Source organism: Electrophorus electricus, chromosome 24 (assembly GCF_041902795.1).
Source record: "Electrophorus electricus isolate QZ-2024a chromosome 24, ASM4190279v1, whole genome shotgun sequence".
Classification (NCBI taxonomy): domain Eukaryota; kingdom Metazoa; phylum Chordata; class Actinopteri; order Gymnotiformes; family Gymnotidae; genus Electrophorus; species Electrophorus electricus.
Window position 1 is genome coordinate 6,290,212 of NC_137520.1, and position 24,468 is coordinate 6,314,679.

The following is a 24,468-nucleotide window of genomic DNA, read 5'->3' on the forward strand; positions in this document are numbered from 1 at the left end:
TTTCTTTTCCCCTCCACTCGTCTTTTATCTTGTCGTTTTGGTTACCGTGGAAGCGTCATCCGTCCCAGTGCATGTCCTCATCTCCTGGCTGAGGGAGGAGGTGTGGCGTGCGCTGCGTGCATGTGTGTCTCTGTGATGTGCCTGCGATATAGCCTTTATTTATATTGGAGGAGAAGTGAACAAACAAAGATTAAAAGGTCTATGGAGAAAAGAGGTAGCAGTGAAAGGAAAAGTGTTGATCTGTTACATGGCTTATTTGCAAAGAAAGTTCCTCATAGCTCAGGTCAGAGGTTGAGATCTACAAATGTAGAAATGTTAATATTTCTCTCTTACCTGTAATTGTTCAACAATGAGGAAGAAAAAAATCAAACACTTTGGTCATGAACAGCACGTCTTTACACTCACTCATTGTTAGCAAACTATCAGTTGAGACTGAGGTGATTCTCAATAGGGTTAAGTTTACAGTTAGGTTTAGGTTTTGGGTTGAACTTAAGGCTAGTGTTGGGGTTAGGTTTAGGGTTAAATGATGTATTTCATTTAGATTTCTGTTTAATTGATATTCAGGTGATTTGTTAGTTAAACTATTAGTCTGCAAAGCATCTACAGGGCACCATAATAAAGTGTCACCCCTCTCTCTCCCTCATTAGGAGCAGACGAAGCCGAGCCCAGTTCTGACAGCCGCGGAGACTTCTTTGTGAAGCAGGAGGAGGCACTGGCTGAGGAGACGAGCTTTCTGGGCTCCTCATTGGCCAGTGAAAGGGAGGAGGCCGTGGGCCGGGGCCAGGAGCGAGGGGGGTCTGTGGCCAACCTCCGGGCGGCGCTAATGAGCAAGAACAGCCTGTTGTCTCTGGGAGCGGAGATGCTGAGCGAGGACAACCCCCTGCTGTTTGACTACCTGCCCAAGGGAGGACACTCGCTCTCCTGTAAGTCACAGTGTATTATCCTATTGTTACTGTAGAGTCATAAAGACTCCCACACCCAATGTGCTCTCACAGGCGCCCTAGATTGCCATAGATTGCCCATAGACACTTCCTGAAGATTATTTATGTTTGGATGTCCAGAGGTACAAGGTTCCACAGAGTTCCGTAAGAATGTCATTAAGAATAATGGAGGCTGTTGTCAGACTCTGTGAGCTGATGTTTTCATTTTAGTCCCTGTTGCTCTAGCTCTAGTTTGTTGGTAATGCAGATGGTTTGGATTCCTGTGATTGTTAGTGACTTTAGGCTCTAGTTTTGTGGCTGAGGTGGTGGTAGATTTGTGACTGAGTGCGTGGTAGTTTTGTGACTGAGTGCGTAGTAGTTTTTGATGTGCTTAGGTGGTACTGTTGTTTGTTTTGTGATAGTGGAGTAATTCATTTTTATAGTGTGTTGCAAATGAATGTGACTTTGTTTGAGTAATATTTGCTTTGGAATGTGCATGTCATATTTTAAATATTGTTAAATGCTCTGGGCATTTTGAATTTTCATGCACAAGTCCTTAACATGTATTGTAAAGTAAAAATGTGTGTGTGTGTGTGTGTGTGTGTGTGTGTGTTCACACTCATTAAGCCTTCAGGTTATATTTCCCCTCTAACTGCTTCTTCCTAACATATTTCAAACAACCATATACAGATTATAGGTTAATAAAAGCCTCTAAAATATTTACACTGTTGTTTTTGCACACTACACCACTCCATCAAGGCACCGCTCTCTCTCTCTCTCTCTCTCTCTCTCTCTCTCTCTCTCTCTCTCTCTGTCTGTCTGTCTGTCTCTCATTCTCTCTCTTTCTGTGGTAATTGTGTCTTTTGTGTAACTCCCTTCATGTCCTCTGTGAGAGAGGAGCATCGGGGGGAAAACTCAGAGCCACTCATCCTGTGCCTCAGGGCGGGCTCTCGTGTGCGCGCGGCTGTGCGTCTGCGTATTCTCCGGACTGGATTAAGGCTTAATGGACGCTCTTAAGGACAGTCACTGTCACTCAGGCCACCAGTGCTTTGTTTGGCCGGCTCAAGCTATAAGGAAGCATATAAAAATGTGGAAAACGCTGCACTGTTGCCTCGCCCTTCGTGCATAGAGCAATCAGGAAATATGATACATAATTGCTTCCAGTGTCTGTTTGCCAGGGAGTATCATCAAGCTTTGCTTTGAAATAATGTATAGAAGAAGGTGGAGGCGTATTCTTGAGCAAAGCGCACCACACCAGTACACACAAATATACCACAATAGCTGGGCATGCGCGCGCGCGCTGGCCAGCGGAAGGGTCAGCCTGCGCTTTTCTCTTGACACGCGGCCCCCCCTTCAGCGTGCAGCACTCCAGACGCCGCGCAGCCTCAGGCCTGCCTGCTCCACGCACTCGCCACTCACATGTCCCTCTCTCAAACTTCAAAGCGTGTTTGTTTAAGTCCCGGGGAAAGGCACTGATCTAACGGAGCCGCAGGGTCGCGCCGGGTCGGCAGCATCGGCCCGCTACGACGGCGACGTTCCCGGCCTAGCCTCCACAGAAACTGATCTCAGGTCAGAGCTTGGGCATGTGATTGGCTTTAGACATGCGTGCCTCCCTTCCTCACCCACTGATCTATAGACTGTGACAGCGAGCTGCCAACCTGTCCACCCAGCTGTCAGTGCCAGCATCTCAGGGGAGCGTGCACAGAGTGTTTGTGAATTTGAGGCTCGATGATACACTCAGATGCTGGTTAGATCTCGTAGAGCATGTGGGAGCTGTATTACAGGGGACAGGCATGGAAGTGAGACTGACGATCGCGTTGATGGACCGAAGGGTTTTTATTGTTTTGCATTTTGCAAGAAAATAAAAATGACAGCAAGGTGGTGAAACTATTTAAGTGAGTCCGTGTGTATGTGTCGGCTTGTGTGTGTGTGTGTGTGTGTGTGTGAGTGAGAATGTGTGCGTGCTGTAAATACATATGTTGGACCAAAGTGGCAATCAGACTATGTCTAATGTCTAATCTAATATTGTGACTTCAGAGTGGCCTGTTATCATACTGGAGCTGCTGTCCTGCCATATGGAAACTTGGGCCATTCAGAGAATCCACAATTAGCATAATTACTAGGGACCAATTAACCTTGCTCTCGACGTAAGATAAATGGGCTTGTGTGTGAGTAAAGACTCAGGGGTGTGGAGCTGGCTGGGCCTGCAGGCTTTCTCTGGTGGGTCCTCTTTTCAATGCTCAGCACTAAATACTTGTCACCAGTCTAAATCGTTGGTAAAGTTTCACATGAAGCTTCCTCAGTCAATATACAGCATATAATACTGAAATGGCGTTCTGATTCTACAGCACTTTTCTGTCGCTCACTCTGTGATCTCTAAATCCATCAGTTTAATAAGAAGACGCTCATGCTGAATTATAGCCAAGCTCTTGGACTCCAACTCCAGCAGGGAAAAACGTGCAACCAGAACATTGTCCTCATACATCATACATGAGCGGGCAGTAATCCAGTATTATTAGTGCAGATAGAAGTTCACGTTCGGTGTCCATTGAGTTCTGACTCATGATTGTGATTTATGACCAGATAAACCTGGTCACAATTCACAATCACAAGAGCTCACTCTTACAGAATCTTTAGCGATTGTAACCGTCATTGTTGTATTGTTGTCGTGTAGCTGTCCCAACAAAACACAAACAGAAATGAACAAAAGGAATGGGATCAGGTGGTTTTGTCTTATATTATGCCTGTGTTTTGTGTATGCGGGTATGTTCTGGAGTTTGTGGTTCCGAGTGACCTCCCTCCTCACTACTCCACTCCCATGGGTGCACAGAGGCAGGTGGGGGTTAGTGAGGTGAACACAGCACTTAGACGCCTGCCTGCCCTCTGTTGGCCCAGTTCCTGTGAGAGAGTGAGAGAGAGAGAGAGAGACAGACAGACAGGGAGACAGACACAGAGAAAGAGACGATTTTGTAATGCCAATAAAACTCATTTAAATTGAAATGGAAAATGGAAAGAGACAAACAGAGAGACAGACAAACAAACAGAGAGAGGACAAGAGACAGACAGAAAAAGAGAAAGAAGCTTTGAGTAAGACAGGACTCCAGAGCCTTCTCTCACAGCTGTGGTACCCATACATTTTCCCCTACAAGTAAAATTAGATATTTATTACTTCACTGACTTTACACTCTTGCAATGACTCATATTTGCATCAAATGATTAATGTTTTGTAAAAAAATCCGACAGATTGATCAAATGTAATGAAGAATTCTGATATTGAGTGACATGATGAAATTCTTAATTTCCAAGGTTTTAATTCATTAACAGTTCAAATATGGATATTATCACAAAGAATAATATTTATATATCACTGCAGTTCTTCCTTTACTGTGGTTTGCATGTGGGGATGGAACAGCGGATTGTCAAATGACTCCGACTCTCTGCTCACAGATATGCATTAAGCGTGTTACACATTATGTGGTCTTGAGAATATGATACGAATGTGTAACAAGGTATCTGAGAGAATGGTTTTGTTTTTTGTTTTTTTAAATATTTCAGTGTGTCTCTCAGTACAGCTTAAAAGGGCAAACTGGGCTAAATGTAGGGGTAGGTCTTACTTTTTAGTCAGAGCTCAGGCTGAACCACAGTTCTGTTTTGAACTAACAGGTAAAGCCCACATCTTCAAGGTCTCTACACCCTCCCAGTCCTTCTGAGTTTGACCATCTGACAACGGGGCTTGTAGACGCACTAACCTAAAATCAGGCACAATGGTTGAATTTGAGCAAACTGACACAAGACCAAGTGCTTATCATTTCATGGCCGACATCCCCTGACTTCACTGATGCCCTTCACCTGTTTAATTGGATGATTGTAATTGTCTTACTATTCTGGATACAGTTACTAGCAGGTACCAAACCGTGATGGAAATAGAAGCTATCGCTGAGAGTGAAATTAGGGAGAGCACTACAGATACCGCACGGATGTGCAGGCGCAATTCCTGTTAGTGCACAGGGATGAGACGTCAAAATCAGGCGAGGGGTAAAGGGGATGTCAGGGGAAAGACTCCACCCTTCATGTCATGACCTTCCCTCAGTAATGAGTGTGTGGTGATGAGTGTGTGGGGAGAAAAAAAGACAAAGACTGGGGCGAGGTCATTTTATTGGGAAACATTCACACTGTGTTTGTGTAGGAGTGTAATTGAGTGTGTATGTGTGTGTGTGTGTGTGTGTGTTCTCATGGGGCATGGGAGTGCAGGGTGTGGGAGAACAGTATTCCAGGAATCTGTCCATGGTCTTGCTTTACCAGAGGGTGTGTGTCTCTCCTTCCAGCACCTAACCACTTTTCCCAACAACAGAGTCCTCCAGAAAACCCAAGCGCAAACAAACGTCCACACAAACATCTTCACATTTAAACTTGAATATTCGCTTAATTGCAAAACCCATGCAAAATCCCATGACGCGACCCAAAACAAATCATACTCTCCAACAGGACATGGCGAGAGATCTTTAATTTGTCATAAGGCATTGATTCCACAAGCACTCTGAAGCTGGGAAAATAAAATACACGGTATGAAAAATAAACATGCAAAATGTAAGCCCGCCTCTTTTGGTGCATACAAATAGCAGTCAACCTTATCAGTGTCATCAGACCTTAAACCGCAATGAAGGAAGCAAGTAACTTTGAATGTACAAATTCAGTAACACTTTACCCTTTTGTTAACCAGTGTTCTACTATGGGGGGAAAAAAAGACATTAAAAGTTATCAGTATCCTGGCTGGTCAAAAGAAAGAGCTTCTCGCCTTCCACAGCTCAGTACACCACCTCCTGTTTTTGTTTTGGATGGACTCTATGAAACAAATGACCGTGTTTTTCCTGATAACTGAAACGAAGAACTTCAGGCATCTTTTCGAAGCGCCTTTTCTTTCACTCTTTCATACAAGCGCAGGCGAGCATGTGCACACACTCACACACACAAGCGTGTATGCACACACACACACACACACACACACGTGCACACACGCGCACGCGTGTACACATGCACACAAGCGTGTTCACACACACACACAGGCGTGTACACACACACACACACAAGCGTGTATACACACACGTGTACACACGCGCACGCATGTACACATGCACACAAGCGTGTTCACACGCACACACACACAGGCGTGTACACACACACACACACACAAATGTGCACACACATGCACATACACACACACAGGCACATACACACACTCAAGCATGTACACACACTCGCGCACTCAAGCATGTACACGCACTCACACACTCAAGCGGCCCTCCCTTGTGTGTGCACGTGGGAGGATGGAGAAGCAAAAAAGAGCGAGCGAGAGAATTCAACCCCTAACCCCGATCCTCATGAAGGAAAAAAAAAAAAAAAAAAAAAAAGAAAGAAAGAAAAAGCAATAAATAAATAAATAAATAAAGCGCTCATCTTTTTCCCATTATTTCATTCTTTCACTCCCATCCTGCTCTCCCTCTCTGGTTGTAAAACGACTGTGTTTGGCCCCTGCCCCCCCCCCTCCCCTCCGCTGTGTGGAAGACGGCGGCTGCTCTCAGTGCGGGTGGGTGAGACTCCTCTCCTGTGCTCCCCAGGGTCTCACTGCTCCAACGGCAGCGGCGGCGGCGGAGCCCCCCGCCCCGGGGCCCCGCTCGATCGCAAACGCAGGGCGCCTGCGTCCTCTCCTCCGCCCGCTCTCCCTCCTCTTCCTCTCCCGCCGTCCTCCGAGCGGCGGCACCCCGGGGCGCCCGGCCCGCCGCCGGCCGGGGGCCCCTCGCGCGCTCCTGAGGCGGAGCCCCCGCCCTCGCCCTCCGAGGTAAGTCCGTCACGGCCTCCCAAAGCCCACCGCCATCCTCCCCTTCTGCGCCGCGCTGTCCATCTCCGACATCCCGCCGCTTTCACGTATAACACCGAACGTCCCCTTCTCCCTTTTTTTTCCTCTCGCTTCGTCTGTGCCCATTCTCTCCCCTTTCCGTTTCTCTTAACCCCGCGTCTCTGAGAAAACATGCCTGCTCCAAGGAGAACTCTGGGAGATTTTCTCCACCAGGCAAGGAGGGGAGAGGTGAGGGTGAGAATCAATAGGGGTGGACAATGTGAGGGTCAGGGCAGGTTTTGTGTTTTCTTGTACGGGTCCAGGAAATTGCATTCTCCCCGTGTGTGCTAAGGTGGCATTTGGTTTCACAGGACCTCCCTCCCAAGAAGCCGTACCATCTCTGCGGACGAGCCATCTGTTTGGTTAGACCATAGTGAGTTGCTTTTACACAGGGGAGGGGGGACGAGGGAGTGAGAGCAGGAGAGAGAGAGAGAGAGAGAGAGAGAGAGAGAGAGAGAGAGAGAGAGAGAGCGAAAGCACAGAAAATGAGTAAGACTTAGAAAAGGAAGGGGCTCGAAGGTATAGAGGTGGATAGGTCGCACCTACGTTCACTCTCAAAGCGAGAATGAACAAACAGCAGTGCATCTGTACTACCACCCCCTTCCCCTCATACTCACGCACACGCCTCTTCAGAAACAAATATTGAATATCCTCTTGTGTCACGAGACAAAGAGCATTCCACTCTTCTCTCCACCTGCTGTGCGCGTGGAAGCGCCGGCGAGAGAGTCTGGCCAGACACGGGACATATCGAGGGGCTTTCTGTCGCCCTCGCATTACTGCGTCTTCATCTCCTTCGTCTTTTCTCCCATTTTCCAGCTTGACATTTCTGCGTTAATTCTGTCTTTTTTTTTTCCTTCTTTCTGCTGAAGGAAAAGGCTTTTCGTTGGTTTTTGTTTGTGCACGCGCGTCATTGCAATAACACGAGCCTGCATGCTTCAAGAGTTCAATCTATACACGTTTGGTTATTCAGCCGTAACGTTTAACAGTGTGTACATGTATTCTTACAGGAAGAGATGCACGAGGAGGAAGACAGTCCATGTAACAGTGCAGGTATTTGTGTGTGCGTGTGTGCGTGTGAGCTGTTCTGGCCTCTCATACCTTATCTGGCCTTCTCTGCATGACTGGCTGTTATTTTTCACATACATAAGCTCATCTCCTGGTGTTAGTTCTCACCTCTCTCTCTCTCTCTCTCTCTCTCTCTCTCTCCATTTCTCTGTCCCGCTCTCTCTCTTTCCTTCAGGCCTGGAGTGTGGCCAGGCTCCTACAGAGGAGGATCAGATGGCGGAGGAGCAGCGTGGTGCGTGTGCGGCGGAGGTGCGGGCCGGAGGTGCAGGCTGGCCGCGGGAGCTGGCCTGCTCCCTGTGCAAGCGACTGTTTAGCAGCCTGCTCCAGCTGAGAGAGCATGAGTATGGCCACACGCTCTCGCTCATGGCCCTGTCCCTGGACTGCCTGGAGCAGCAGCGCCCCCCGGCGGCCGCGCCCTCCCTGGCACCGGCCGCCCGCTACCGCTGCTCGCGCTGCCCCGCCAGCTTCACGCTCAAGTCCAACGCTGACCGCCACGAGAAGACCATCCACTTCAACCGAAAGCGGATGCGGTGCGCCTACTGCCTGAAGCACTTCCGCGACCGCACCGACCTCAACCGACACCTGTCGTCCGTGCACTCCAGTGAGCGAGTCTACGCCTGCCCGGCGTGTGCCCGTACCTTCAGCACGCAGAAGAACCTGGCTACCCACACCAAGATCTGCTGCCAAGCAGCCTCTGGCCCTGCCAAGCTGCTCTGGAGCTCCCACGCCTTGGAGGCTGACGGCCATGGCGAGCGCGGCCACGCCCCGAGCGGAGATTGATCGTTAACCCTGCATCCTTGGTCCGCCCCCCCCCCAGTTGCCTGAACTTGCCGTTTGACCTGTAGGTTAGAACGAAGACACTGGAGTGACTTCTTCGTAGAGTCTACTCAGGGCTTCCTTGAGCACTGAGATTTGTACAAGCTTTGTAGCACATTTGTGCAAGACTTGTGCAAACATTGTAAAATGTAAAAATGTGAATATTTGGTGAATTAAAGTATATATTCTATATATTTGTAGATTTTTATATGATTACTGTACATGCACCAACAATGGCGGCGGCTTTGAGCATTGATAAGCACAACTACTACGCAAAGACAAAACACTGTCTTATGTGCATGCACCTGTGTTTGTGCATCGAGTACTTTTATTCTACAAAGTAATCAGACAAGAGAACACAGTGATCTCAGTGTAGTGGATGCCAGCACACCCAGTGTTTGGGCGGCTCTGTCCTCAAACTCTCGGCCTGATCATTGTGTCCTTCAGAAGAATGCTAATCAGGGCCTCAATGCCTTTCTGTTTCTTAGGGTGCACTTGAGTATCCCAGGTTTCTACACAAAGTGTGCAAGTTCATTTGGATTTTAAAATTTTCTAGAGATTTCCTTACGGGTAAATCATAGGTCTGCCTTACTGGAGCACATCCCTCCTGTCTGGGCTGATTATCTGTGCACGATACTGCCCCTCGCAGGAGGAACGTGTTATTTCCTCCCTTTACAGTGCTATAATTGAGTGGAGTTGGATGATCTGGGATGGGGAGGGTTAGGTTTCGGCCTAAAGTCCCTCAGCCAGCAATGTCCTTGTTGTAAGCCTCTGTGTGTGTGTGTGTGTGTGTGTGTGTGTGTGTGTGTGTGTGTGTGTGTGTGTGTGTGTGTGCGCGCGTGTGTCTGCATGTGTGTGCGCGCATGATGTGCATTTGTGTGTGTGTGTGTGTCTAAGCACAGCTGAATAATGTCCGTAATTGGCTCAGCTTGGCCCTTACCCCAGCTGACCCTCGACCTGTGAGATAAGGAGGATGTGGGAGGAGAAAAGTCGTTAAGGTCGAGGGTACCGTAGTAACCCCCATAGACCTCGCTGGCCCTACAGCAGGGTTTATGTCACAGCCATAGGAGGAGAAAGCGTGGGCATTATATGGAAAATGATGGGCCACTGGAGAAACGGTTCGGTCTTAATCTCCTCCACGGTTTTGCACCTAGAAATATTACAGGTGCTAGTAGTATTGCTGAAAGAAGTATTGCTGTGAACCAAATATTTCATCAAACCTTTGCACTGAACATTGTGTCGTCCATTCTGACACCCTTTAATGATTATTTTTGTTTTGGAATTTTAAGTGAATAAATTGGAGTGAATAATGTAGCCCATTGCAGATTGTTTTTGCCAGACATGTAGTATTATCTGTCTTTGAGTGGTTAGACCACAAACATTAGAGCTTTTTTTTTTTTTTTGCCAGCAAACTATGTCATCTCTGGAGAGAATTTTCATGTGCTCCGAGTGCTTAGCGTTTATCTTTACAAAACTTTCAGGATGTTAAGTTATGAAAGTTTTGTAATGTCTCTTTCCAAACAGACATCTGAAAGCCATATTCAGTAGATGAGTGATTGTTTCCGTGAATGGCTGTCAGGAAATGAAAAGCAGCAGTAATTGTGTTCTGACCATCACAAAGTTGCATTAAAATGGAAGTCTGTCAGTCCCATACTTAGACCTACCTCTTTTTCTAGCTAATTTTACAACTGGAAGATCTTTAGACCACATGCATGTAGATGCCTACACGTTATGGCTAGCCAAAGCCATTTTCAAAGGGACATAGCCTACATATCTATGTAGATATGCACCAAAAATGCGATAACCAGTGACAAGTAGCTACACGTTAATGGGGCATTCTCTTTAAGTGCCAAAGCATTCACTAGGAAACCTGATTGATTGCTATTATAGAAGGCAGTGCTATTAAAGAGTGCTGTTATATTTAGGCAGCTACTGTGATCATGGGGAAGACTGGATCTTTTCCCCTTTCGTACTGACTCATTCTCACTATGGGTTGTACTGCATGCTTCCTGTTTGCATCTTTGCTTCTGTGTTTCGTTTGCCATGTGTAAAAGAATTGTGGTGTGTTTAATCTTCCAGTTCTATGCCAAGTTGCTCAGAGAGAAACTCACTCCAGGTTTCTTCACTTTGCAAAGCACAGTGTAACTATTGTTGTTTGAGCTTTTGAAACTGGTGCTAGGCTGAATGTCAGGTGTGTTTTTGGAATTCAGTATTTTAACCACTACTATGCAAAAAAAATAAATGAATGAAAACCTTGAACTTGCACTTTTGTAAAGCTTTAGAGAATTCTCCTCAGGGAAAGAAAAGACAGATTGGCTTTCTGTTTTGTTTGGTTTTAACTGACCAAAGAGATGATGTGAACATTCCATTAGTATTTGATATAAAATTAATCTAGTATTTGATGCAGCAACCCCTGCTGTATTATTTGCACTTTTATTTGTCTTTTGAAACAACAACAAAAAAGTTGTCATACAAATATAGGCTATTGTTTAGCAATTGTGTAAGTGGTTGTTTGTATTTTTGTAGTCAATAAATTTTCTTGTGATCCTTGAACCAAGTTGTGCTGCTATACTTTGTATAAAACTTTGTCAGTGTAAAAGGGTTTTTTTTTTAATTTGTTTGTTTTGTTATTTTTTTTGAACCATCTGTTAAAAAGTCCAGTATGTGGTCATCACATCGCATGATCCGTCCTCATTCTTTAACCTCGTGTTGCGCACATTGTCAAATAAAGCCAGACGCCTTTTTAGCGAGCGTCGGCGCGAGCCTGCGCCAGCTGTGTGCGCCTGTCTGCTCTCTGCTTCTCTTCATTAGCTGTGCCAGTCTAGACCGACGGCCTAATGCAATTACAGGCATCTGATCGGGAAGCGCGCAACTCGTGCGTCTACTGTTCCCGCTCTCTTCTCCAACTCCTACACCATTTGGCCGAAGCATCATCTAAGACGTGTCTTGTCTAGATTCCTGTGTCAGTTTGACTGGGTGGTGATCGTTGAGCAGGCAACAGAGGAGATGTGCTGCTATTCTTCCATATTTATATCTACGTCGAATTTGAGGTTTTTTTTCAACAGTGTGACCAAATGTGCCTCAGTGCTGTAGTGGTTGCTAGGGAAACTGTCCTTTAGGACTGGCTTTGGTAGCTAAGGGAAGGTGAGCTAAGCTGAGAGACCTTCCTTAACGCTTCTCAGAATAGGTTGAGCGTGCTAATGTAGCAAATCCACAAGACTGAGCGAAAACAACTGGCGTGCCACAAGCCATTTATTAGAGCCGTATAGTTGACCTAGGTGACTGTGGAGTGTTTACAGCTATGCTTTTGCATTCAGATTTCACTGGTTAGTTGTCTACATAATGTTATTTATGTGGTTATTTATGTGGTTTAATTTATTTTATCAACAAAAAATAGCCCTGTGGTCTCAGAAGGCAATGGGCCTGCCTGAAGTAACAGTAGTGACGATGACAGCTGTCAGTCGGTCTTGTCTGTCTGGGAAGTAAGAAACTACTCTGCAGTAACTCTTTAGAGGGGTGATTGTGGCGGAGGGTGTAGCTACTGCAGTAATTCAGTGCATGTGATTGGTGTGGATCACGCCACCTCTGACAAGAGCTCCTCTTTCTCTTTGCAGTAAACGACTTCACGGTTATCAGGAAGAAGTTCAAGTGTCCGTACTGCAGTTTTTCTGCCATGCACCAGTGCATTTTGAAAAGACACATGCGCTCACACACAGGCGAGAGGCCCTACCCCTGCGAGATCTGCGGGAAGAAGTTCACCCGGCGCGAGCACATGAAGAGGCACACACTGGTAAGTGCAGGGGAGTGCAGTACACAGGGCAGTCAGCAGGGGGCGGCAGTGCGGTTAACAGAGATGGCAGATTTATTAAATGATAGGCTACAAATAACTTTTATATGGTTGACGATTAAAATGGGACATTTTGTAAACTTGGAATATGCTATGCGCAAGTTACAGAATTACCATACTGCACTTTATGAATATTTATAAAGTTGAAAAATATGGTTCAATATGTGATGGATGACTATTTTACACTTGGGTTGTATTGGGTTGTATGATTAATGAAGTGGTACAAAGTCAAAAAGTCAAATTCTATTCTGTGAAGCGTATTTCAATAGAAAATAAAAGCACTGAGAGATTCACTTTTTTGTGACATTCTCAGCGCTTCCTTCTCTGCCTCTATATGCTTTGTTCATCGGCTTCCAGCCCCTCTACTACATCCCTCTCACGGTCTCGTCACAGAAATCATCGACACGCTTTGGCAACATGTTCCCCGTCCGAGTGTGGTTAAGAGAGTGTGCCACAGAAATTAGCTTTGGTTTTAGGCAGATCAAAGAGTCAGTAGAAGGGTAGAGCAGCTAAAACGCAGCGCAGGCTTAGCAGCTCGACGTCTGCTAGGCTGCGGTGTCCACGCCGTGCTCTTTCCTGCCGTGCTGGCTGGACTTGCATCAGGTTCCATTCTGCAGCTCTAGAAAGTGTCCCTCTGTCTGGCTAAAATGATTTGTAAATACTCCCTCCCTCTAGTGATCCGGTTTCATAGTTCATCTCTTTATGATTATTACTACATTTAATTTCATCGGATTTTCAGCATTTCATCAAAACAGTTTGTTCAAGGCGTAAGATGTAAGTTCTAATATGTATACTCTGTGGCTCTCGCTGTGTATTTCCCTCTCTGTTTGATAGGCTGGTTGAGTGTGTCCAACTCTCATTTAGCTGTGTATTTCCTGCATGTATGCCACTGTATTTCAGGTGCACAGCAAAGACAAGAAGTACGTTTGCAAGGTGTGCAGTCGCGTGTTCATGTCGGCCGCCAGCGTGGGCATCAAGCACGGATCGCGGCGCCACGGCGTGTGTGCAGACTGCTCCGGCCGCGGCATGGCCGCCCTGCTGGACCACAGCGCCGAGGAAGGCGCCTCCCCCGAAGAGGAACTCCTCTACCCCGGCGACCACCGCTTCCCCGGCGACCACCGCTTCCCGGACGACGGCGCCGACGGCGACGAGGAGATGATGGCGGAGGCGGAGCTGATGGGCGAGGGCGAGGAAGAGGGCAGCAAGTGGCCGGCAGACTCAGGGATGTCGCAGCGCGACGACGGGGCCACGGACGATGGGAAGGAGGAGAGCGACTCGGCCCAGGAGGGTGAAGCCCCGCCGGGCAGCGAGAAAGACTTTGCCTGGATCTCCTAGTCCCGCGCTGGGGCGGCCCGGTCCGTTGCGAAGCGCCTGTTTCTCTTCTGACGGGTGTGTGCCTGAGCAGAATACCCGAGTCAGATCTCTGTGTGGATGGAGCCACACACGCGCACACACAGATCGCAGAGATGGAGGCAGGGCTGTCAGTGGAGAGTTCTTCTCTCCGTGACCCCACGTCTGTCTGAGCCGGTCTTTGCATCGTCTCCTTCTTTCTTCCCTCGTAAGGACAAGGGTTTGAGCATTGGTGTTTTATATTTTTTTTTTCTGACCAGAGAGATTCAAAGTGTCTTAAATGTTGCTGTTTAATCGGTAGAATGCGCTGACGGGTCAGAGAAAGGAAGCATATGACCATGTGGTCTGGCCATGCAGACACCAGCGGGTGCTGTCTTATCTATTGCAAAGCTGTATATGTCAAAGACTTTCAGCAGTTTTTAGCACATTGTTTTCTGCAAAGGAAAAACTGCCACAGACTTGCACTTTAAACAAACATTTACTAGATTCCTATCAACTCCTTGTTTCTGTGGTTTACATTTTTATTCCAATTTACATAGACAAATATGGTGACCGCACCTACCTTTAAATATGTGTGTCCTCATGACTGTTATATATGAATATTTGTGCAGAGTTTGCTGATTATTATGTATGCCTTTTAACAGTTTCTTCCTCAGCCACTTAGGTTTTCCTAAACATTGTAGATGTAAGAACATGAACACTTAATGATTTTGTGTTTGTGAGAGACATGGAAGAGAGAGAGAGAACACTATGCAGAAATTAATCTTTCTAGTTCTCAACAATGTTCTTCTGTATTAAAAGGGGAGACACACGTCTTTTACAGAGAAAATGAGAAAGTAAGAGAGAGCCAGGGATACTGTAGGATAGAGGTTATGGTATATATTCAGATTTATGGGAATATTACTTTTGCCCCTCTGTAATATTCCCGTATAGCTTGCATTCCACATCTCATTGTCAGGGGAAAGGCTTAATTTATAAAGGGAATACCCAGTGAAAGGTGTGTGCGTGTGTTTGTGCGTGTGTGTGTGCGTGTGTGTGCGTGTGTGCGTGTGTGTGCGTGTGTGTGTGTGTGTGTGTGCGCGTGTGTGGGTGGGTGTGCGCGTATGCAAGCGTGACCTGTTTGCATGTAGAACCCAGAGGTAGTTGCTTTGTTGAAGGCAAGACAATATGAAACCAAGGACTCATCAGAAGCTTTGACTGCTGTAATCTTTCTAAGATATTTCTAAGATCGCTCTTTCTCTCACTCTCTCATTTAGTGTATTTTGGAGTTCCTTAGAGTCCTTAGATGTGTGTTGTACTGAATTCACTCTCTGCCCCTGAAATCTTGAAACCTAATCTGACAGGGAAAAATCATGCCTTCCCCAAAACATATCTGATATTCTTTTTTTTTCTTTTTTTTTTTTGGCATCTGGAGTCAGAGACATATATGCATCAAATGTTTTATTTAATGGACCACACCAGATGTTTGATCTTCTGTATAAACTTTCTCTTTTTCTTTTCTTTTAAAACTGCTTTTCTCCTACTCTTGTTGCTATTTAGTTTGTTAAAAATGGAAAAGTGTAAAAGGTTTGTGTTGGAAGTCCACCGAGTCTGGCGCATGCTGTAAAGTGAAGTCCGTCAGTTTCTTTCGTTTGGTAGGTTATTTATTAAGTCTTTTGTGCAAGACTAGTCTATTTAGATATACCCTCCCTTCTGCTTTAGTCTATCTATGGGGGCACAAACAGTGAAAATATTTGTGTGGGGGTGTGCGTGTGTGTGCGCGTGTGTGTGTGTGTGTGTGTGTGTGTGTGTGTGAGAGAGAGAGAGAGAGAGAGAGAGAGAGAGAGAGAGAGAGAGAGAGAGAGAGAGAGAGAGACTTGTTAATGTTTCTTTTCAGTGTCTGTGCCAGAAAATTTGAAAATGGGAATGAAATGCTTTATTACTTACTATAATTAACAAATTATAATTCTTATTATCATTGATATTGTTATTATTATTATCATTGTTGTTATTATTATAATTATTATTATTATTATTATTATTATTAAGTGCTGGATGCTAAGCTTTATTGTGAATTTAATTTAGCTATTTTCTTTTTTGTATGAGAGTGCAAAACTCTCAGTTTTGCCTTCTTTGTGGACAAGGCTTTTCAAAACCAATTCTATTGTGCCAGTTCCATGCATTTCTGTTTGATATTTCAAGTTGTATTTTGATTTAATGAGAATGGGGAAACTCCAGGGAAGCTAATTCATTGGGTAGATGTTTTCAGAAAGGGATATACTGCACATGCTTCTATATTTCTGACGTACACTAAGTAATGAATATTATACCAAAAAACAATCTAGTATACTTTGTATACATTACATTAAGTGCTTTTGTTTCAACAGTTTGTGTGCTGGTGCAAAGCTTTGATAGTGATTTTCTTTGTTCATTTATCTTTTTTTCACTAACTTGAGAATGCACAAATAATATTTGGTGTCATTATAAAAACAATGAAGGGCGTTTTGAGAGTACATTTTTTCTAAAATAAATTGCAGCTTTAAATCTGTTGCCCTTGGAGACATGCTCCATTAATTCATGTGTGCTACTGTATGCTGTCACCTTATATGAAGAGGTGTAAGGCCTGGCACTGGTTTGGGAATTATGGGAAAAGTATGCTTGAGTTTGCTCTGCAGTGAGAATTTGTACACATTTGTGGACCTCAAACCCCATCAGCCAAAGTGCTGGCCATTTATTACATCCAAATGCCTCTAAAACCTGGGACATTTTGCTTGTTTTGTTTGTTTAATTTATTGTGTTCTTAACCTTTAAATGAAATAAAATCTGTTGAAATTTAAAGAAGCAACATGGATGACATCATTTCAGTATACTATAAATAAATGAATCATGCCATAGTAAATGTTGTATTGAAGCTATGATGCTTCTTCTGGCCTAGTCTGATATGTGTCATGTGCATGGGCAGGCTATAATCAAGTCCTTGTTCTGCTTTCTTACAGTCTGGAGGTGGTTTCACTCCTTCTCATTGGGTTTAATCCAAACCCTTCTGAAATGTGCCTAAATGTATTTATGTGTATGTGTGTAGATGTGTTGTTTGTGCCTCTCTGGGCGTTTGTTTGTTTGTTTGTGTGTGTGTGTGTGTGTGTGTGTGTGTGTGTGTGTGTGTGTGTGTGTGTGTACACGCATATGCAATGTGAAAAATGGGCATGTATGCTATCAACCTATCACATTTCTATATTCTATATGTGTTGACCATTTTTTTTTCTATGGTGACAAGTCAGGTGTAGTTTCTGTAGATAACACAAACTGTTGTATATCTCTCTGTTTTGTATGTTTTTTGATTTGTGTTTTGCTTTGGCTTTTTCTGCTCATGACTGTTCACCTGTCTTTGTCCGTCAACCAAAATCTAGAATATGTTCAAACATAACAATATGATCTTTTACCACATTGCAAAACTGGAACTTTTGTAATATTGTCTGTAGTGCGTTTACAGTGTGTGTAATATATGAATCATAATGAATCCTAATCCCATCTGTTCAGGCTACATGTCTGAATGTTAATATGAGGAAATTATGAAGCCATAAGTATGACAAAATCGAAATCCTATTTAAGACACTTCCTGATTTTTGTTCATAATAAAAAACTGTTGTGTATACTTCCATATAGAGATAAAACATTATTAGACATATTTATTGTTTCAAAATGCTTCAAACAGCCTTTAATTGGCTGAGGTTGAGCTCGGAAGTTAGGCTTTAATGTTGCGAGGGCTATTGAACTTGTCAGTGACTTTATATTCATAAAATGTTTGGAATGCAGAGTTGTTAAAAAGGTTGGGAAGTCATTTCAAAGTCCTGAGATAAAGATTTTTTGCTGGTTTTATGTCAACAAACCTTTGGTAAAGAAGAACATAATTACTCCCATTTGGCCTTTTACTGTGGTCTTAGCCTCCTGCTAAGATCGGTGTAATATAAATAGTTGAAGAAAATAAAGTGAGTCCCTTTAAATAAATTTGGAATCTGCATTTTAATTTTTTTTATTCGGTTTGCCCTCAATGGATATCGAATTCATTGTGGTTGCATAGCATTGGTGTCAGTTTTGGAGTGAAGAAGGTGTAATATTCCTCAACATAGCCCTAATAAATTTAATAATAATAAATGAATAAATATATCCAATCCAATGTCTGTATGAATTTATATTAAAAAAAATAGTAAAGTAAAAAAAACAGTTTTCTTTCAGATTTAATAAATAGCCACATCTATTTGTACTGCTGCTTTCTCTATCTTATCACAGTGTCTGGTTGGTTCAACACTACTTGTTTATCTGTCTGGATCTGGAGGTCCCACGGGAACTTAACCTTGTTGTTCTCCACCACTCTCTGTGGTTCCTCCCATTTGGACTTGGGGGTGTCCAGCTCATATGCCTTGCGAATGTTCCTGTAAATGATCCCTGCCACTTGGTAGTGTCTCTCAATATATGCCTTCCCTGCCAGCATCTTGCATCCTGCCACCAAGTTACAGATTGTCTCGGAGGCTCCTTTGCACAGAATCTTCGGTCTTCTCTGTTGTGAAACTTGGGAATTATCCCTTGCTTTGATTGACCTAGTGCTTAGTGCTGGATCTTTTGCTGCCATGAGTAGTGCCTTTATTCTGTCCTTCAGTCCTTCAGTTGCTTTTTCCAGCCATTGGTAGGATTGTCTTATTTCTGCCACCTCTGCTATCTGTAGGTGGTACATTCCATGGAGGGGATTTAGAGCCTGGGAGTCCATGATTCAGCTCATCATTGGGGGCTATTGCTGGTACATATTCATGGCTGTGCCATGTCTCATCCTGGACGGTGGATCTTACATTTTGTAAGTCCCTTATCCCTTCCTTCTGGCTGGCGTATGACCTTAGGATGTTGGGTGGAGTGCCGCAGGAACTGAGGAGTTTTCCGGTCTTCATGTCGGCAGTTTCCAGCCCGTCTCTGGGTCAGCTTATTGTGTGTGCTGGGTAAACGATAACTGGCAGCGCACATGTGTTTAAGACTTTGATCTTATTGTTCTCTTTCAATTGGCTCTTGAGAACCTGCCTGATCTGAGCTACTGGGATGTCGCTGTCCCTTTTCATTTCTGCCTCATAGAATATTTCATATTGATGATGGCAGGGAAATGTATATGGAAGTATGTAGTCCTAATAAATCCGTAGGTAACGGGAGGTTTTGCCATGGTGATGAGACATCACCACATGCCCAGACTCCAGTTACACATTCCACAGTAACGTTGGCAATTAAACCACAATTATACAAGTATTCCAATTAACAGATTTTATAATCAGCCAGTCATCCTCATTATTAAACAAGTCTAGCTTCAGAAAAATATGACATGTGATGGCTTTGTGGATAAGCATCAGTAGAAAACAATAATCAGAGCATAAACCTGCCAACAAGCAACCGCTCTGTTTGAACTGCGCCTTAAAGGAGTCTGAACATTTTCTCTTTCAACTTTTTACCAGTTGTTAGATAAAATATATTAATTGCCTATACTGTGACAAATTCCTATTTAATACATTATCCAAATCGACGAAAATAATTGACTGGACATATTTTTCCAAAAACACTTTTAATAGCACTGACACTTTCCACCTTATTATATGACATAATTATACTAACAAACTCATAAGAACTTACCAAAAAATTCACATCATCAGAAAAAAACAAAACACAGTCATACCTTTGCAGTCTTTCCGTGCTGGAATCGTTGTCTTTTTTTTTAGTTCCCCGAGCCTCCTGTTTACATCAGAGATATTATTACTCTTTCCACAGAACTCTTTGGGGTGGGGTGGAGCACTGTAAAAAACAACAACATGTGGGTACATCCTAAATCATAGGACATAAAAGTTTAACATTTTAATAGCATAATAATATTAGTAATTTATTTGTACAGTCTCTTTTTATATCACTTAGGCTATAGTGAAATTAGGTTTTTTATCTCATTTAAAGTCCTTCTTTAATCACTAGTTTTGACTCACCAATTTATTGAATAAACTATATATGTCTGAGTATTTTACAACTATATCAAACTAGTTGAGGAAGTGGCTCAGCCTTGTAGTCCATTTGACTGACATGTCCACCTGCTTCTGTCTTCCCTGCCCTCAGTCCACCAGACTGGTGTACCGTGGCCCAGCTGACTCAAGCTGCTGAAAAAAGAATCTGTTAGAATCTCCTCTATCATAAATACCTTCCCCTCTGTCAAATGGGGATAATTTTAGACACACATAAGGCATTGAGGGATTTTCTCACACGGCTGGAGTTCAGGCTGACGTTCGCCCCATATAGTAGATGTGTTCTACCGTTGCCCCTTAGTTGCAGTCGTGTTTTCCTAGGTAAAGCCAAGTGGACCAACCAAAGGGATGTCCAACCAAAGTGATCAAGACTCCTACACAGAGGAGCTAGATGAAGACAAACTTCTGGCAGGCCTTTCAGCTGAGGAGATCCAACAGCTTCAGGATGAGATGGAGGTTATTGCCCCCGATGAGAGGGTACCGGCAGGAGTTAAGCAGAGGGACGTGGTGGCTCAAGGTACTATGTTGGCTTTCATTTTCCCTGTGTCATGGGCCGTGGTGTTCATTCTCATTTGCCTGCCATTTTGCCAAGAACTATTTACTATAGTCTTTGATATTTGCTTGATGAAAGTAACCTTCATCTTGAGCACCTTATCTTAAAATTATATATATATATATATATATATGTGTGTGGGTGTGTGTGTGTGTGTGTGTGTGCGCGGGTTTGTTTGAGTGTGTGGGTGTATGTGTTTTGATCTTTCTTTTTAATTTCCTTCCAACATCCTAAATGCTAATATGGTGCTTGAGTATGTTGCTTGAGTATTAGCACAGTGCAACCTTCTTTATTGTTTTACCTGTAAAAGGATATTACTTATCTGACTGAGAGTTGAATACGTTCAGTACAGAAGGGCTATTCTATAGCAGGTAACAAAGAGCAGAACACAGAGGAAGAGGAGGAAATAGATGAAGATGAAATTCTGGCAGGTCTATCTGCTGAGGAACTCAAAGAACTCCAGAATGAGATCGAGGTGATCGCACCTGATGAGAGAGTGCCAGTAGGTATGAGACAGAAGGACCAGACCGATAAACCTCCAACAGGTTCATTTGACCACAGATCACTAGTGGAGTACCTCTACTGGGAGAAAGAGTCTAACCGTCTGCTAGAAGAAGAAAGAGTCCCCACAACCCTGCTGCCCAGTCGAGTAAGACCACCGCTATTGACAAAATGCAATAATATGAGCACCTACAAGCTTGGCACTACTATGTGCTTACCAGTGGCATACAACGTCATTATCGATGATTATGATTATCTAAACTTTACGTTTGGAGGATGCTAGTTTTCCGTGTTGTAGTTGTTTAATTTTTGTCTTTTTTCTTTGGCATCACCAGAAAAAGACAGAAAAGGAAATTAGGAATGGAGAGGAAAAAGAGGATGAAAACGATGTGGAATGTGCGTATGAAGAGACAGAGGAGCAGGTTGGAGGTGGCAAGGGAGAGGAAGCGACAGAGGAGGCGATCGAGGAGGTGATAGAGGAGGTGGTGGGGGCGGAAGACAACAGGGTTGAGGAACAAAACAGACAGCCCATTAAAAGAGGGATGGTGAAGAACGGCCCTGCCGTGTCTGTCACCTCTCAGGAAATCTCACAGCCCCCGCCACAGTTTTCTGGTTCCAAGAACGGGGGAGAAGCTCCTAGATCAGAACAGAATGAACGAGAATTGATGGTAGCTGACGAGAAGCGATCAGACCAGCTTCATTCTGAGCCTGCTCCTTCTGTTTATGAGAACTGGGTCCCTGAGAAAGAGGAGAGAGTGATATCCAAGCTCAAGATCCCAAAACTCGCACTTGGTAATGGTTTGAGCAAAAAGACTGCAAGGCCCTCTGGGAATGAAACTAATCTGGAGAGAACTCTGGACAAGATCCGTAAGAACAACCCCTCTGTCACTGACGTCAACCTAAACAACATTGAAAACATTCCTAAAGAAATGCTCCTGGATTATGTCGAGGCACTCAGGAAGAACAAGCATGTAAAGACCTTCAGCATTGCGAACACAGGCGCAGATGAAAATGTCGCCTTCTCCCTGGCCAACATGTTGCGTGAGAACAGGAGCATCACCACACTGAACATCGAGTCTAACTTCATCACTGGAAAAGGTATTATTGCAATAATGCGCTGTCTACAATTCAACGAGACTCTGACCGAACTCCGCTTCCACAACCAGAGGCACATGCTCGGCCACCATGCAGAGATGGAGGTGTCTCGTCTCCTCAAAGCCAATAGCACCCTTCTGAAGCTGGGCTACCACTTTGAGCTACCGGGCCCTCGGATGGTTGTAACCAACTTGCTCACCAGAAACTTGGACCGCCAGAGACAGCAGAGGAAGGAAGAACAGAGGCTCCAGCAAATGAAGGAGCGACAGCAGATTATGGAGATGTACGAGAGCAGTCTGAACTTGCCTCCTGGTCTACTGCAGATGCTAGGAGGATACATTCCTGAGACGGCGTTTCTACAAGCCGCCCAGGAGCCTCGGGAGGTTCTGCCAAGATCTCCAGAGCCATCCCCAGTGTCCAGCCCCATTCAGCAGCTACGAAACACGCAGCCTTCTCCTCGGCAGCCTCCTTCCAGCTTGGCTTCAGGCTCAGGCAACCCGCTGAAAGATGTGCAACTTAAGAAGACTCCCAAACGACGCGACCCCTTCCTGGAGCTTAACCCTGGAGAAGAGAGGCGAAATGGAAGAGCCAACATTCAGCTACGCAGCACTCCCAAGCAGAGGAGCGCAGCAAGCGAAGGGCCCACAGATGACAAAGCCAACCTGAGGGACATGATAAAGACACTAAAACCAATTCCTCGAAGGAGGCAGCCACCCAAAGTGGATCTAACACCACGTGACCTGCTCCTCAGCGAAATTCGACAGAGCAACGTGGCCTATCTAAAAGCCGTAAGTGCGATTAAGCCTCCTCAGTTTACACTCAATTCCTGGCAAGTAGATATGCACAGCATCACAATTAAGATTGTCGAGTAAAGAGCATGGTACGATCACTTGTGAGGGAGTGAAAGTGTAAGAGTTAATATTGGCGGAATAGGAAAATTGTGGGTTTTTCTTCTAACACTTTTAACATACAAAGACATAAAACTGAGCTGAGGGCTGAGCTGAGCTGCCTGTAGCGTAATTCAGCCACATACAAACTAGACCATTTAGATCAAGTATAGAGTCTCGTGTCTTCATTACATGGACCAAGGGGAAATTTCTTGAAGGGAGCAAATTAACTTGGCGCTTATTGTGAAAAGTTAAGTAAACACCATCATTCGGCTGCAACTAGGTTTCTAAAGGCAGTTCTGTCCATTAGGCTTCTGTTGTTTGGCAGTCTTTTGTATTCTCAAGCCTAATCTTGTTGCATCATCTTCGGGGATTTCGCTAGTGGAAACACAAGTTCATTTGCATTTTCCTTTGCTGACTTTTTGGAAATTCATAAAACGTTTGAATGGAAACCCAGTATTAGACTTTGATCACACATGAAAATATTGAAATATTGAGATCTTTTTAGGTGATTGAAGCCACTTAAAAATCTCTAAAGACATTCAAGAAATCATCACTGGTGTGTAGACAATAGATACAATTTTGTGTCATGTCCAATCCTCTTGCCAAATCAATTGTTTCATCTACAGGTGCCTCTTCCCAAGGTTCTTGAGTCCAGAGAAACCAGTCTTTTTTGAGGATCGTATGCTTTCAGGTAGACTGCACACATCAGCATTCACCACCGAAGGGCAGCGGTATAAGGAAATAAACCATGAAGACATTTAAGTCTGCTTTGGCGCATTTATGGAAACCAGCTGGTTCAATCAGTGGTCAAGATATTTACTCAACTATGCATCAGTTCTTAGTTTCAATAATTAGGCTTCCTTCTTTTTTAGAGAGAGGATAAGTAATAAGTGATGTCTTGCCTGTACCTGTAGACAATGCTGCACTAATCAAGTACACCTGGACGAGCTATATAGTGCCATAATAAATGGCACTGTATAGTAATAAATCAGTCTTGAATTACTATTGAGATGAATGAAACTATGTTCTTTAACAGCAGTTTCCATCAACTTGCCATTGTTTCATGACACTGAAGTTAATCAAGCTCTCTATGGAGTTACAGTTCTGCTATTTTAATTGGACAGTGACACTTTCTGTGGTTTGTCTTTGTACTCCAGCACTTTTGATTTGAAATGACTTTATGTGTGGCCAATGTAGCAAAGTATTTCCTTTCATCCAGACTACATAAATTTTGGAACCATGTGAAACCATAGCTGAAGAACACAAAACTGCATATTTAAAAGTGTAGTCAAAGGCGTTTAACGTATTCAGATGGAAGGTTTTGCTCTGTGGTATAACAGCACCATATAAAAATCACGTATATATATTTATGGTACTTTTATGTCATAAACTGAATATACTGTTAGAATATATTGTCTTTGTACACGTTTTTTTAAAGAAAATTTAAGCAGATACAGCACCATGCTGCCTCCTACTGGACTTCACCAAAAATATCAAAAGCTCTCTCTCTTTTGGATGTGAACA

General features: G+C 44.2%; 2 protein-coding genes and 1 long non-coding RNA gene across 7 annotated transcripts in view; 2 read left to right on the forward strand and 1 right to left on the reverse strand.

The window, feature by feature from the left end:
- The window catches only part of zbtb46 (zinc finger and BTB domain containing 46), a 53,011-nt gene extending 35,962 nt beyond the window's left edge, over positions 1-17,049 (forward strand). For 2 of the 3 annotated variants that reach the window (XM_081707198.1, XM_081707199.1), the window contains exons 3-6: positions 648-923; positions 6,536-6,756; positions 7,821-7,863; positions 8,054-8,886. In XM_081707198.1, coding sequence (XP_081563324.1) covers positions 648-923; positions 6,536-6,756; positions 7,821-7,863; positions 8,054-8,658 — 1,145 coding nt within the window. In that variant the 3' untranslated portion in view covers positions 8,659-8,886. Of the gene's footprint in view, positions 1-647; positions 924-6,535; positions 6,757-7,820; positions 7,864-8,053; positions 8,887-12,308; positions 12,485-13,441 lie in introns of those variants that run through there. The other variant, XM_027019216.3, reaches the window with a different exon arrangement.
- LOC145653569 (uncharacterized) lies at positions 930-19,960 on the reverse strand. The gene is made up of 3 exons (XR_014119790.1): positions 19,873-19,960; positions 19,575-19,690; positions 930-3,818 (listed from the first exon to the last, which is right to left on the reverse strand). It is a non-coding gene; the product is annotated as an uncharacterized LOC145653569 (long non-coding RNA).
- Positions 18,366-24,354, forward strand: lmod3 (leiomodin 3 (fetal)). Of its 3 annotated transcripts, none has more exons than XM_027019214.3 (5): positions 18,366-18,716; positions 20,227-20,422; positions 20,830-21,107; positions 21,295-22,842; positions 23,571-24,354. In XM_027019214.3, the coding sequence occupies exons 1-5, from the start codon at positions 18,684-18,686 to the stop codon at positions 23,616-23,618; spliced, it is 2,103 nt and encodes a 700-aa protein (XP_026875015.2). In that variant the 5' UTR covers positions 18,366-18,683; the 3' UTR covers positions 23,619-24,354. The 3 variants fall into 3 exon arrangements, with proteins under 3 accessions (XP_026875015.2, XP_026875014.2, XP_081563326.1); XM_027019213.3 differs by having other exon boundaries at positions 18,368-18,716; positions 20,827-21,107; XM_081707200.1 differs by lacking the exon at positions 18,366-18,716 and having other exon boundaries at positions 20,114-20,422; positions 20,827-21,107.
- Positions 24,355-24,468: the final 114 nt, after the last annotated feature.